The 14,844-nt window shown below is 41.7% G+C and overlaps 1 protein-coding gene and 1 pseudogene across 1 annotated transcript; one reads left to right on the top strand and one right to left on the bottom strand.

Annotated features, from left to right (window-relative positions):
• Positions 1-4,982: 4,982 nt before the first annotated feature.
• Positions 4,983-5,974, bottom strand: LOC144368752 (hydroxyacyl-coenzyme A dehydrogenase, mitochondrial pseudogene; annotated as a pseudogene).
• A 511-nt stretch (positions 5,975-6,485) lies between these two features.
• On the top strand, positions 6,486-14,831 carry LOC144368751 (Fc receptor-like protein 5). The gene is made up of 6 exons (XM_078027858.1): positions 6,486-6,615; positions 8,823-8,843; positions 10,085-10,330; positions 12,265-12,519; positions 12,753-13,037; positions 14,536-14,831. The coding sequence occupies exons 1-6, from the start codon at positions 6,537-6,539 to the stop codon at positions 14,829-14,831; spliced, it is 1,182 nt and encodes a 393-aa protein (XP_077883984.1). The 5' UTR covers positions 6,486-6,536.
• The last annotated feature ends 13 nt before the right edge of the window (positions 14,832-14,844 follow it).

Genomic DNA, 14,844 nt, shown 5'->3' with positions numbered 1-14,844 from the left:
ATCATGTGGTTCTCTATTATTAGGGAGCTGGGAAATGGTGAGACTACGGCTATTCCACGAGCAGTAAATGCCTCTGCCATATAGTACCAGGCGATGAATAATCATCAGGAGAAATAAAACGTCATAAAAATTGTTAATGCACTCAAATTAAAACATGCATGCATAAAAACCAGGAACCATAAAAGGCATACAAAAAATTGAGAGCTGAGGTAAACTAAATCCATAAGGATATAGATTTGAAAAACATGATTAACAAACTTGAAGAAAAAGACTTTAAGAGAAAAATCATTATAGAGAATAAGTTCATTGGAGGGTAGGGGTACTAGGGATTGAACCCAGGGGAATTTAACCACTGAGCCTCATCCCCAGCCTTTTTCGTATTTTATTTAGAGACGGGGTCTTGCTGAGTTGCTTACAGCCTCACTAAATTGCTGAGGCTGGCTTTGAACTCAATCCTTCTACCTTGGCCTTCCAAGCCATTTGGATTACAGGCATGTACCACTGCTTCTGGCTGGGTTATTTCTTAATGATAAAAAGGACCTTCTTAAGAAAGATAGAACAAACCCATCCCCATTAGCTCTTGCTGCCTAAAAAAAACCACACAAAAGCCAGGTGACTCAAAGCAATGGTTCTATAATTGGTCATGCTCAGCCAGGCACCTGGCTTATCTGGGGGTCATGAATGTGGCTATGTTCATCAGGGAATATAACGGGGTGTAGGAGAATCCAAAATAGCTTAAGTCACATGGTCAGTGCCTTATCTGAGTTGGCTGCACCAGCTGGGGCTGGCTGGGACTCTCCGTCTTGGCAATTAGATTTCTTACATGATAATCTGGGGTTCCAAGAAAACACAAAGGCTCTGCCAAGCTTCTAAAGAATTTGGTTTGAAATTTGCCCAGCTTCATTTCTGCCACATCCCATTGGTCAAGCGAATCATAAGCCCAGCTAGATCTAAGGGCGATGGATACAGCCTTCCTTCTTGATGGGGGAAACAATATGACAGGAGTTGTTACTAGTCATCTTAGGAGACAGTGCATTCTCTGGCCACAAACGTTTACATTCTCTTCTGTAAAAACAATGGACTTATCACCTCTAGAGATACCCAGACTCATTCAATCCAACATCGGTTTCAGATTTAAAGGAGAGCATCCAACCATCTAAATAAAGCCCAAATGTAGATGAGATTCCTCCAAGGTGACTCCTGGGCAAAAACACAGAGACTTTTAATAATGATGAGTCACACTGTCACACTCACACTGAGGTAACAATTCTAAATGAGAATGCATCTCATAAAATAACTTCAAAAATACAAAAACAAAAAAAAATTTGACAGAAAAAAATGAACAAACAAAAAAATCCAGAATTATGATGGAAAGCGATAACATAATTCCTTTGGTAATTGATAGAAAATCATAAAGAAATATTAAGAGTATAGAATATTTGAACAATTCAGAATAGAATATAGAACACTCTAAATGACAAAGGACATACTGCAGCAACACTTGCATAATGCAAATTCTTTTTTAAAGAAAATGTAGAATATTTGTAAAACTTTTCAGACACTAATCTATAAAGCAAATTTCAACAAATTTCAAAGACAGATTGAACTACAGAGAGATTGAACTAGAGATCAATGATAAAAGAAAAAGAAATCACTAAGTGTTAGGAAGTGAAACAATACATTTCAAAATAATCTATGGGTCAAAAAAGAAATCCTAATAAAATATTTAATCATTTTGAACAAAATCATCACAGAAATATGACATATCAAAACCTGCATATTGTAGCTAAACCCACATTTAGGTTAAAAAATATATAGCATAAATATATATATATATATAAAGAAAGAAAAAACTATAAAAATCAAATAGCTAAATATCCCTGTAATAAGTTTTTTAAAGACAAATTAAATCCAAAATGGTAGAATGGAGAAGAAGATAGAAAAGAGCAGAAATTATTGAAAAAGAAAAATAAACCTACAGCATAAAAAAAGTCTGTAAGACCAACAATTCTTTGAAAAGGCTAGTCCCCCTGATAAATCCCTTCAAAGACTGATCAAGAATAATAATTTTTAAAAAAGAGGTAAGAAAAAGCACAGTTATCAATATTAGGAATGAAAAAGGGAATGTCACTACAGATCTCAGAACTATTAAAAAATAACATGAAGACATTATAAATAATGTCATTATGTTTGGAAATGTAATTGCACACATTCCTGGAAATATATAACCTATGTAAACTAGCACAAACAGAAAGTATCTGAATAAACCTGTTTGGATTTCAAAGTCAAATCTGTCATTAAACACACATTCACACACACAAACATTCCCCAGAGAAAATTCAGGCCCAATCAGCTTTACCACTAAAACCTTCAAATGGGTAAGGAAAAAAATAACAATAATCTTAACACAAATTCTTTAGGACAATAGAGAATGGAGGAACTTGTTTTATGAACTTGTTTAATTTTGATATTAAAATTTGTCAAGAAAGAAAAAGTATAGGTCCACCTTTCTCATGATGAACACAAATACTAAAATCCAAAACCAAATTAAAAGTCAAATCCAGTAATTCGTAAAAAAAGAACAACTCGTCATGGCCCAGTTGAATGCAGAGATGATTTTACATACATCATCGTCAATGTGATTGACCATAAAAAAAAGAAAAACACGATCATTTCAATAAATGCAAAATAGGTATTTACTGTGACTCAATGTCCATCATATAGGAAAAACGAAAAATTCTTAACAAACTAAAAATGGAAGTAAACTTACTTAATCTAATGAAGACTTTCTACCAAAATCACCTAAAAAAATATACAATTTAATGGTGAAATATTGAGAACTTTCCCTGTGTGACTGGAAGGACACCTGTTATCACCACTTCATTCAGGATTATGTTGAATATTCTAGCCAGTGTAGTAATTTAGAGGAAAAATTATTAAATACTAAAAAGTTATATATATATATATATATATATATATATATATATATATATATATATTCTAGATGATAATCTACAAAAATATCTTCATGGTCTTAGAGTAGACAAAATCAGAAGGGATTATACAAATATCTAACCATAAAGGAAAAGATTGATGAATTAGACTCCATCAAAGTTTAGAATGATCATTAATCAGAAGGATCTATCAATGAGCAAGAATAAAAGCCCAGACCGAAGAAAGACATTTGCAATATCCAACAAAGGATCCATATCTAGAGTTTAAAAGAACTATAAAACATAAAGACCAAAAATAGGTCGATATTTGAGCAAACATTTCACATAGAGAACAGATATCTAAATCACCAGGGACATGAAAATTAAAATTTTATTAAGATGAATCCAACAAAATTGCTAAAATTCACACGATGGCAATACTTGCATTAGCGAGGACTAGAGCATTGAGAACGCTCGTGTTGCTTGGTGGAGTGTGAATTGGCACAATCGCTTTGGAAAATAGCATGGCCACATTTTCTAACCTGGATACTCTCTAGGCATGCCTGATGAGCCAGTAATTCCACTTCCAGGTATTTACCCCATAGAAATCCATGCACATGTACTGAAATCTATAGAAGAATATTCACAGCTGTTCTATTTGTTTTAGCTCCAAATGCAGGCAGAGACTCTGTTCCCCTTGAGGGTCCCCTACTGAACTGAGATGGATTCAGTCTCTGTTTACCCTGAATGTTTTCCTCAGGGCACAGTAGTTCTAAATGTGACATCATATGCCAAAGGCAATGTGCATTAGTAGATACAAAGTTAAATGTCCCTTTAGGAGGACCAAGGTGTGAGTCCAGAGAGAAAAGGTGGGGAAAAAATATTTCAAAGAGAGAAACTGACATTCCTTATGGCAGCTAATGTCTTAGGGGCCTGGTTGACCTGTGCACCAGCACAGAAACCTGACTTTTAAAAAATTATAGAAGCAATTCATATACATGATGCATATAAAACAGGATAGATACACACAATGAAGTGGCTCTTTCCCACCAATAATACATCAAATATAACCATTTATTAGTGCTTTCCATGAAAAGGTATATTTATACTTACAAAAATACATTTATACACGTGTTCAATTTTTTCCATCTATAACAAAGAAATAATACTGCAAATGCCAATCAGCACCTCATGTTTTGTCCTCTCCCATTAATCAGAGTGGTCTAATCTTAGCATGTAGAGGTTTGCCTCATTTGGGGGAGAGGTGTTAACCAGGGACTGAACTCAGGACACTTAACCACTGAGCCACATCCCTGCCCTATTTTGTATTTTTTTTAAAATTTTAAGTTACATGTTTATTTCCAAATTTTCACAGATTAATAGATTGCATTTTCTTAGAAGACAATTTACAGGAGTTTGCAGCTCTGATTTCTTATTAAAAAAAAAAGAGAGAGTAATGATTAGGATTTGATGATTAGGATTTGTAGATATGAATGATCATGAAAACATGTCTTCCTGGAAACCAAACATACACAGATATTCCCACCCATCCAGCAACAGTGTCTTGATGATGAGCTAAATAAAGACATAACATCTTAGGTCACACCCAGATGCAGGATAAGGCTCAAAGCTGCAGGCAGCAAAATATTCTCAGAAAGGCAAGATGCAGGCATCACGGACTGCTGTCCCTCACAGATGCCCAGTGTGCGTTGCTGGCTCCTCATAGGAGTGCACAGCAACATGAAGCCAGCAGCTCACTCTGGGAGGAAGGGCCTCTCCTTTCTCAGTGACTCAAACAATGCATTACATAAAAGACAAGGTTCGAAAGAAACATTTGCTCCAAGGCACTGAGGGTGTGAAGTTTTTTTTAGAAAATACATAAAAAAGAACAGACTAAAAAAAGAAGTTAATTATCAATGGAAGAATCTATCATTACTGTGACTAGTGAAATAATTGCCTCAGATAGATTATAATTGAAATGCACATTGAACAGACTGCACAGAGAGGGATTGCCTGACCAAAGCGCATCCCCATGGCTCTCAGGGCTGGTTAGAGCACACTCACAAAACTTCTTCCTGAAGCCAGAGAAGCTGTGCATCGTTTGTATTTGTAATATCCTTCTCCAGTCTTCTTGCCCAGCTTCTTCTCTGCTACCAGCTTATTTAGTGATGTGCTGGGCAGAAACAGTGGGTTCTTGGCATCCATTTCATGCCACCCATTCAGAATGAACTTTGTAGTATCCAGTCCAACATAATCAAGAAGCTCAAATGGACCCATAGGGTATCCAGCTCCCGACTTCACTGCAGTGTCAATGTCTTCCTTGGATGCATCTCCTCGTTTATGCATCCTGATCGCTTCTATAAGCTATGGCACCAGGAGATGGTTCACAATAAACCCAGGAGTGTCCTTGCAAGAAACAGCATGTTTTCCCAAGGCTTTGCTAAAGTTCACCAGAGATTCAAATGTCTTCTGGCTTGTCATTGGTGTTTTAATGACCTCTACGAGTTTCATCAGGGGCACTGGGTTGAAGAAATGAAGGCTGGCAAATCGGTCTTGTCTGGTGGTGGCATTGGCTATGCTTGTGATCTGCAAAGAGGAAGTGTTGCTGGCAAAAATTGTATGCTCAGCAGCAAACTTGTCCAGCCTTTGGAAGAGCTCGTTCTTCACCTTCAGGTTCTCCACGATGGCCTCCACCACCAGGTCTGTGCTGTGGGCGACAGATGCTGCATCTGTGCAGGTTGATATGCTGCTCAGGGTCTTTTCCACAAACTCGTCACCAGCCTTAGGATTTTCTGCAAACTTCTTCTTGGACATTTTCCTAAGGTTTTCCTCAATACTTTTTTGGATTTTGCCAGGATGTCCTCTGTTTGGTCCACCAACACTACTGTGTGGCCACTTGCTGCAGCAACCTGGGCTATGCCGGCACCCATCAGCCCACTGCCGATGACCGTCACATGCTTGACAATAATTTTCTTCGCCAAGGCCGAAGCGCTGGACGAAGAAGACAAGGAGCGCAGGAACTGCCTGGTTATGAAAGCCATGTTGCAGGGACGGCTCTATTTTGTTATTATTTTACTTAGAGACAGGGTCTCACTGAGTTGCTTAGCTTCTCACTTTTGCTGAGGCTGGCTTTGAACTTGAGATCCTCCTGCCTCAGCCTCCCAAGCTGCTGGGATTATAGAGGTGAGCCACCACACCAGCTAGGTTTGCCTCATTCTTAATAGTTTGTCATTGTATAGATGGATTGGAATATTATTAAACATCCCCATGCTTCCTTCCAGTGTGCAGGTAATAATGAATGATGTTACAATAAACATTTTTTTATAGAACTATCTTCACATACTTTCCTTAAGGTAATTTCCCAACAAGAGAAATATGGGGTCAATGGCATGTGGTTTTTTTTAAGAACCCTAATCTTTATTTTCTCCATTTGATCAGAGGACAGGAAATCCTGATTGGTAGTTAACCATGGGTACTCCCACTTCCTTGTTTCTAATTTACTAATGCATTTTGCTCTTTTCAAAAAAGCATGTTCTCAGATGTGCTACTTGAGGCCGATGTGAACAGTGTGCTGACTGTAAGATCAAGACCAAACCTGCTTTTATGAGAAGACTTGTCTTTGGGTCTCAGGTCTTGGTGGTTCCGGTCTTCATGCTGCTGTGGGTGACGCTACTGGTCCTGGGTGAGTAGATGACTCAACATGAGCCTGGGTTGGGGTCTGGGGAGCTCCTCTCTCCACCTGGCCCTGGCCCTTTCTTAGGGCCCAGCACCTGCTCAGTCTTTCCCACATAAAGATACTGTATTTTAATGTTTTACTGTACAGCTCAGGGTTTCCTCTAGTGAATTCAAAGACAGTGGTCATGGATGGAAAAAAAATTCCTTCAATCTTACAAAGAAGAAGCCCATAGCGCTCTATGAAGGTTTCACTTACATTTCTCTTTAACAGACACTTCATGAAGCCTTAGAAAGATATGTTGTGTCTGCTTGTTCTTAGTGTTTGATTCTGGGAACAATCTACCCTCTTTCTGCAAAGGAGATGCATTTGTTCCTTGTATGACAAGGTCAGATCGTGGTGCTAGGCATGAGAGGGCAAGTCACAGCAGTGATTGACAGATTAAGAACACAATAGGGACAGGGGTAGACAAAACTTCAGACACATGACATTCTCATTGTGCGTGTGCATAAGTCTCTGTGAAGTCATAGCTACGAAGTGGCTAGTTTTTGGGTTTTTTTTTTGCCAAGGTTTAAAGGTCAGAATTAAATGTTTATAAATTTGTTTGGCAAAACTAAATTTCAGTTATTGTCTATGGATAGCACTATCCCAGGTACTGGGGAATGATGAGAGGACATGGGAGGTACCATTTCTGAGCTCAGGAAGCTCAGCTTTAGACGGGCTCCCAGCGTAACCAGTGTGCAAGAGAAAGCTCTGGAACAGGATCCCAGTGAAATCATTGTGGAGGCAGAGTTTCCAACTGATGGTGCAGGCAGATAATAAACTACACAACAAATGCTGATAAAGACTTCATGAGACTCAGAGGGACAGCAGGACGAGGAGGCGGAGGCAGGAGGGACAGAGTGGATATGATGGAGGAAAAGAGGACCCTACAGCCAGAAGGTGCTTGGGATGCTGGAATGTTCCAGAGACAGAAGCACTTCCTGGTGTGGCACCACACGGAGGGATAGGACAGGAGAATGGCGAGGGGCATGCACTTTGGGTTCAAAAGGCCATACTGTCGCCTATTAGCTGCTAAGCTTTCTGGCCTGTAAAATCTTGAATAATCAAGAGAAAGGTCCCTTACTGGATAAGCAATCTGGCAACATTAAACATCAGCACTCTCGCCCTGCCTTCTAAGGTGCTGCACAACTTGTCCCATCAAAGGGTACTCTCTGTCAGAGTGCTCCATCTAAGTGTCCAATTCTAACCTTGTCACAATCCTCCTTGAAAACTTTCCATAGCTCCCCGTGGCTTCTATCATAAAAATGGACCTGCCTTCTCAGGCCCTGCATTCCTTTTTCATCTCATTTTCCCCGTGGGTCCTTCCAGACACCACCACCCCCGTCCCTCCCCAACTACCCCGAAACTCCTGGACCAGTGTCACTCTTCACTCCTGTGCCCTTCCTGTTTTGATTACTCTTCCCACCATCTGTTGCCACACACAAACACTAACCCTCCCCTGGCTGATTCTCATTCATAGTTTTCTCCTCCTCCAGGCGCTTCCATGTCCACTCACCCTCTTCAACACACACACACACACACACACACACACACACACATACACACACAACGTTTTGCTCAACGTTTTGCTAGAAGATACCATTTTTATTTGCTCTTATTAGTTATGCATGAGAGTAGAATGTTATTTTGACATATTATGCATATATGGAGTATAACTTCTCATTCTTCTGGTTGTGCGTGACTTAGAATTACATCGGTTGTGAAATCATATACGCACATAGGAAAGTGATACCCGGTTGATTCATTGTCCTGTCTTTCCTATTCCGACCCCCTCCCTTCCCTTCATTCCCCCTTGCCTAGTCCAAAGTATTTCTATTCTTCCCTACCCTCCTCCCTTCATGTGCACCCTCATATCACAGGGAACACCTGGCCTTTGGTTTGGGGGATTGGCTTACGTCACTAGCGTGATAGTCTCAGATACCGTTTTTAAATTTATGTTAGACGTCTAAGCACTATGTTGTATGTGAAGACGTTTGAAAGATAACAATATTTTAGACATAATTTTCTTTTAATGGAAGAAATAATAAATGGATTGGGGAAAGGTATTATCCTTGAAAAACTGAAGAATCCATGCTCTGTGCTCATCTCTGGCTCTTTATTTTTATTGTTTATTTATTTATTTACTTACTTATGTGTTTATTCATTTATTGCAGCTCCTGTCAGTGAACAACTTGGTGAGTTCTCTCTTTTGCTCCTCAGTGTGTCTGGATAAGCGTGTCTCTCTAACATAAAACATTTGCCTAAAAACCCCTCCTATTTTCCATTTCTTTGCCAAGGCCGGCAAAGATGTGAAAATGACACCCGGTCTCTTGGCATTGCGCAAGGGTTAGCATATCTTCATGGCCACCCTCTGCCCCTCCCGGGGTGAAGTGTTAGATCCAGTCACTGACCTCGGCTGGGCCCTGAATTTATTCCTACTAGAGCTGGACCCCACTTATCCACGAGGCACTCCTTCCACTCCATGGTCAACGTGCAGGGCTGGGGATAGGCTCTTCTCTAGTCAGCAAGCCAGGAGAGATCCTCTGAAAACATCCCACTGTGAGATGCCAGCAGGAACACCCTAACCTCCACAGCTCTGGAAGTCAGTCCTCCAGGAAATGTGTGGGGACCAGGCCAGGGCTGAAGACAGACCGCCTGTATCAACGTTTACTCTAGTTGTGACTCATCACTCTTGGGGCCAGGGGGTGTCTTGGCTATCTGAGAATCCATGAATAGCAAGAACTCCCCACGTTTCCTCTCCTCCTCCCAAATCAGCTGCTTCAACTGCACCCTAGGTCATCTCTGGATTCCAATAGATAATTTATCCATTTCTTGTCCTTCCATAATTAGCTATGCTGGGGTTTTCTGGACATTTGAGTTATCATTTATAAAACGAAGCTGTTAGGTAACTTGATCTCTTAAGCTTTTCTCGGTAGCAAAAAACCCTCGATAGAATTATCTATTCTTTTAAGGAAAAGTGCCAAATTGTGATTTTAACAATGCCTGTGTAAGCTCTGCCTGTAATCAGATAGGGAACGGGAATTAGCTGAGTTTTGAACTTAAGATTAAGACAAATGAAATTATCTACATAAAACTCATTCAGCCCATCGGGCAGTGACTCCAAGTAGCATATCCAAAGGATGTAATTGTCACATAACAGCTAAAGGCTAAAGACGACACAAACACTACAATTTCTTCAAAGTGAATTAATGTCTCTAAACCTGTGGGGTGGTGTGTGTGTGTGTGTGTGTGTGTGTGTGTGTGTGTGTGTGTGTATGTGTGTGCGCACACATGCACACACACATTCAGGAATGTGATGACAGGGGTGAGGGTCATTTTCCCATGACCCACTTCCACCACAGGTAACTAACCACAGACAGCGCAGTGAATCCTCTTGAATTCACATTGTTCTTTGCTACTCTCTCTTCCTCCTCAGTAACTCCATCCAAATCCATAATTTCCCTTGAATTTCCATGGACTGTTTTATTCCAAGGAGAGAGCATAGATCTGACCTGCAAAGGATCTAGTTCCCACTCCCCATGGACAACAAAATGGTACTTTGAGGAAAAAGAATTAAGAAGAACCCCAAAAAGCACCCTAAGGGTTCGTGAATCTGGAGACTACAGATGCCAGGCTGATGACTTGCCTGTGAGCGACCCTGTGCACTTGGAATTCTCTACAGGTGAGACAGAAGTGAAAGAAATAAAAACCTTAGAAATTATTTCAGACCATTTTCTCTCAGGCTGCTGACACTATTCACTTGGGTCGGCTCTTGAATGGACATTTTTGATCCACATTATAGTAAAACAAGGAGGGTGTTCACAGGCTCTGTGTGTAACCAGACAGGGAACAGAATTAGCTTCTTAAGTTTGAACCTAAAAATTAAGAAAATTGATACTATCCAGATAAAATTCATGTAGCCCAATGGGCCGAGACTCCGAGTAGTGTATCCAGAAGGATATCATTGCCACATAACAGCTAAAGGTTATGGATGACCCTGACACTACCATTTCTTCAGAGTGAATTAAGGTCTTCACACCCAGGCAGGGTGTGGAAAGGGGGTGTTGTAGTTTCATGGTTTTGTGGGAGGGTTGTTTGTTTGGGGTATGAGGGAATGGAATCCAGGGCCCTCTACTATTGAGCCACATCCCCATCCCTTTTTTTATTTTTAATTTGGAGACAGTGTCTTGCTGAATTGCTCTGGCTAGCCTTGAACTTGCATTCCCCCTGCCTTGGTCTCTTGATTCACTGAGATTACAGACATACACCACCATGCCCAGCTAACCCTGTGGTTTTCAAAATTTGACCTCAGTCAGAAAGCCTGGGAAGGTTTTGGGTCTGGGGTTTTTTTTGCTGTTGTTTTTCTTTGTTTTCGTAGGGAGTCGGTACTGAGAATTGAATTCAGGGGCATTAGACCACTGAGCCACATCCTCAGCTCTATTTTGTATTTTATTTAGAGACAGGGCCTCACTGAGTGGCTTAGCACCTCACCATTGCTAGGACTGCTTTGAACCCTCAGTCCTCCTGCCTCAGCCTCCAGAGCCACTGGGATTACAGGCATGCACCACGATGCTGGGGTCTGGGAAGGTCTTTAATCATACTCAGGCCCTACCTTATATTTACTGAATAAATATGTGTAGACTTGCAGGGCACAGGGGCCCATGCCTGCAATCACAGCTACTTGGAAGAATGAGGCAGGAAGGTCATAAATTCAAGGCCAGTCTGGGAAACTTAGCAAGATCCTGTCTCAAAATAAAATTTAAAAGTGCTGAGGATGTTGCTCAGTGGTAGAGGGCTTATCTAGAATGTACAGGGGTCTGGGTTTATTCCTCAGTATTTCAAAAGAAACAACTTATGGGAGTGCAGTCTAAGAATTAGTATGTTTTATAAGCTGCTCAGGTGAAAGGAAATTTGGGTTGAAATTCGCTTGAACAGTTCCTATACACTAAGGTGTGTAGTTTTAAGCCATATTACTTACTTGAAATAACAAGTGGCATAATGATTTGTCACATTTATAGCTATAGATGAAGAATTTCCTGTTTGTCCTAAGACCACCTGTTATAAAGTTGAAGTCATATCATCCCAGTTACAATGTCCTTTAATTTAGTGAAAAAGGAAACAGTGTAGTAACATAACAATTTCCCTCTTAAACATTTACCTATTAAAGGGATCATAAATATACATCCCCCAAAATGAAAGACCCTAAGTGACCAAGAGACGAAGATTCATTAAATGAATTACAATGCTGCCCCTAAAAGAAAACTGTCACCCATTGAAAATCAAGCTCAGTAATGAGGGAAAATATTCTGACATAGTAAATAAAGGGCAATTTATCAAATATATAAATATTATTTCAATTCGATAAAGGAGAAAAAAAATACACAGAGACGCTCACATATTTGAATACGGAAGAAAAACAATTGGAAGCATCTCTGGGCAGCGAGATGGTAGATACTTTTTACTTACATTTCTACTTTCCAGCTTTTCTCAATTGCATATGTTCGTTTTAAAATCCAGGGGGGAAGTGATAAGTATTTTAAGAATCCTTGGAATAATAATGAAAAGAAAGAGGAAACAGTGGGATGAACCAAATAACTGGTCTTATTTTTCCTCCAGCTCCACTGATCCTCCAGGGTCCACCTTATGTGTTCGAAGGAGACTCCGTGCTTCTAAGGTGTCGGACACAAGCAAAAATGGAACTGAATACTGTAGCATTTTTTAAGAACGGTGAACGCCTGATATTACCTAATAATAGTTCTGATCTGCACATTGATGATGCTGATCTGGCGCACAATGGTCACTATCACTGTGGTGGCTATATGCACACGTGCTGTACAGCTTCTTCCAATAGAGTCAGCATCCAAGTCCGAAGTAAGGCTTTCATTGTTTTGTGAGTGGGCTGGTGAGAAGGAGGGCACCTGAGGTTGCAGAGGTAGACTAGGAAGAAGAGGGTGGGCTGGGGTGCCCGTGAGAGAAAGTGCGACTGTGCTGTTTGTGCTGATGGACGGCAGAACTCAGAAGTGCTGGTGCCACAGAGGCACTTTTCCCTCCGGTGCCTTTCCAAGCCTCACTCTTCTGGGGACTGCTGTGATCTTTCTTTCTAGTGCTGTTTCCACGTCCCGAGCTGAGCAGCAGCTCCTCTGAGCCCACGGAGGGAAGTCCAGTGACCCTGACCTGTCAGACTCAGCTCCCTCCAGAGAGGTCACATGTCCAGCTCTGGTTCTGCTTCTTCAGAGACGGTCAGGTTCTGGGGTCAGGCTGGAGCAGCTCCCCAGAGCTCCGGATTCCCGCCCTGGGGACAGAGGACTCAGGGTCCTACTGGTGCCAGGCAAAGAGAGTGAATTCCCACGTTCTGAAAGAGAGTTGGAAGATCTCCATCCCTGTGAGGGGTGAGTCTCAGTGGGTCCTGGGATGGACAGGGGACGGGACTGGGAGAGTTGTGTGCAATCGCACATCAGTTTGGTTCGTGTGGAACGTGCTTCTTCCACGTGTGAGAATGGGAGCTGTGTGACAGAAGAGACCTCAACTCTTGTGGACATCTTAGAAGAGTTTAGAGGAAAAAAAAAGTCCAGGAAGAGAGACAGGGCTCAGTTTTCTTTCACTGCCTTTAGATACGACTCTTTTCTTCTCTGAAAGCTCTCTTCCCTGATGCCCTGTGTTTCCTGCTCGGTCTATAGTCATGAGCGATGGCTGGGCTGCCTGGACTCTGCTCAGCCAATGGACAGACTTGGAACACTAGGTGCCTGGAGCAGAGTGCGGAAAGACAGGGAAACCCAAGGACAAAAGGTTGAGGAATAAACGGTTCCAATTTCATGTCCCTGGGAATGGTGGTGTGCCATTTTCATTTTTCCCAAGTTTCTAAAATTGTAGACATTTTCAAGCATGACTCTCATCCAATGGCCAAATGGTTCCCTTTATGAAATTTGGTCTGTCTCATGGAAAATATATTTAAGCATTAGGAAGGGACACGTGGCCTGTGGTGCCCAATTTCCTGAGTGAGCTGGGAAGGAAAGTGATAGCATTTCCCGTAAATTCATCCCTGTTCCTAAGAAAAACAAAAGTTCAATGATACTTTCTTCTAAACTGACTAAAACCTATTAATCTTGCAGTTCCAGGAAGCAGAATTTTTTAGGGTCACTAGCTTAAGGACAAACAGTCCAGCAAAGGTGGAGAGGGGATTTATGGTCCAATAGTTAAAATGCAATAATTTCTGACAAAGTTTTCCCCCAACCTCAGGTTCTTCTCCCCCTCGGTTTAATGATCTTCCTTTGTTCTTAAAGCCCTGAGGATAACTCAAAAAGCACTGCCCTGAGCCAACATCACGACTGAAAGCCCATCACAGATGAGCCTCCTAGACGGGACCGTCCTGGCCCCCAGTCCTTTGACCTCCTGTGTCACGTGCTAGACAGGTTAAGAAGGGTGTGCTCAAGGGCAAGCCTACTAAGCACGTCAACAGTGTTCCTTTCCAATTAGCTGTTGCTGTCACTGAATCCCCAGGACAGTCTCCTTTGATGCCAAGTCTCCCTGCCCCCTGCACACCCTGGTCATTTTACTCAGCTGTTTGGGCAGCAGATATCACCTCTGGGATGACTGATCATGTTCTATCAAGGTGTGGGTGGGCATGAGAGCAGGATAGAAGACAGGGCTAACTCTATTCCTAGGCTGGACTCTCCACAAGAACATTAGGAAGTAGAGGACCTCCCTAGCCAAGCAGGGACCACAGCCTCTCCAACCGTCTCCCTGTTCCCAAGGACAAGGTAACTCCACTCCAGGCTAACCTCATATAGAGAATCAGCGGATTCTGCCATTTCCAGCCTGTGACTCCTCTGTCCACGAGCACCCCACTGCCACGAGGCTCACGTCTATACATTTTTTTAATTTACTTAGGAATTACTGTCAAGGTCCAAATTCGCACTGACCCAGCCTTAGGACCAGTGTTTGAAGGGCAGAAGTTGACGCTCATCTGCTCAGTAGACAGGCTCTCGGGGCCCATCACGTTCTCCTGGTATAAAGTCAAGCTGGGGAAGGAAACGAAGATTCACACATCCTCAGAAGCGGAATTCAAGATCTCCATGGTGACAGACAGAGACGCTGGGGACTATTACTGTAACGTCAACAGTAGTCACAAAAGTTTTACCAGCAGGCCGGTGACCATCAAGCCACGGAAAGGCGAGTGCTGCTGAGTGTCATCCAAGG

This window comes from Ictidomys tridecemlineatus, chromosome 11 (assembly GCF_052094955.1).
Source record: "Ictidomys tridecemlineatus isolate mIctTri1 chromosome 11, mIctTri1.hap1, whole genome shotgun sequence".
Lineage (NCBI taxonomy): Eukaryota > Metazoa > Chordata > Mammalia > Rodentia > Sciuridae > Ictidomys > Ictidomys tridecemlineatus.
This window is presented reverse-complemented; position numbering and strand designations above follow the sequence as displayed.

Excerpts from the sequence above, each read along its gene's own strand:
- LOC144368751 (XM_078027858.1), top strand. The coding sequence starts at position 6,537 with ATGAGAAGACTTGTCTTTGGGTCTCAGGTCTTGGTGGTTCCGGTCTTC. Across the intron at positions 6,616-8,822 it reads GGTGACGCTACTGGTCCTGG|CTCCTGTCAGTGAACAACTT; the intron begins GTGAGTAGATGA and ends CATTTATTGCAG. Across the intron at positions 8,844-10,084 it reads TCCTGTCAGTGAACAACTTG|TAACTCCATCCAAATCCATA; the intron begins GTGAGTTCTCTC and ends CTTCCTCCTCAG.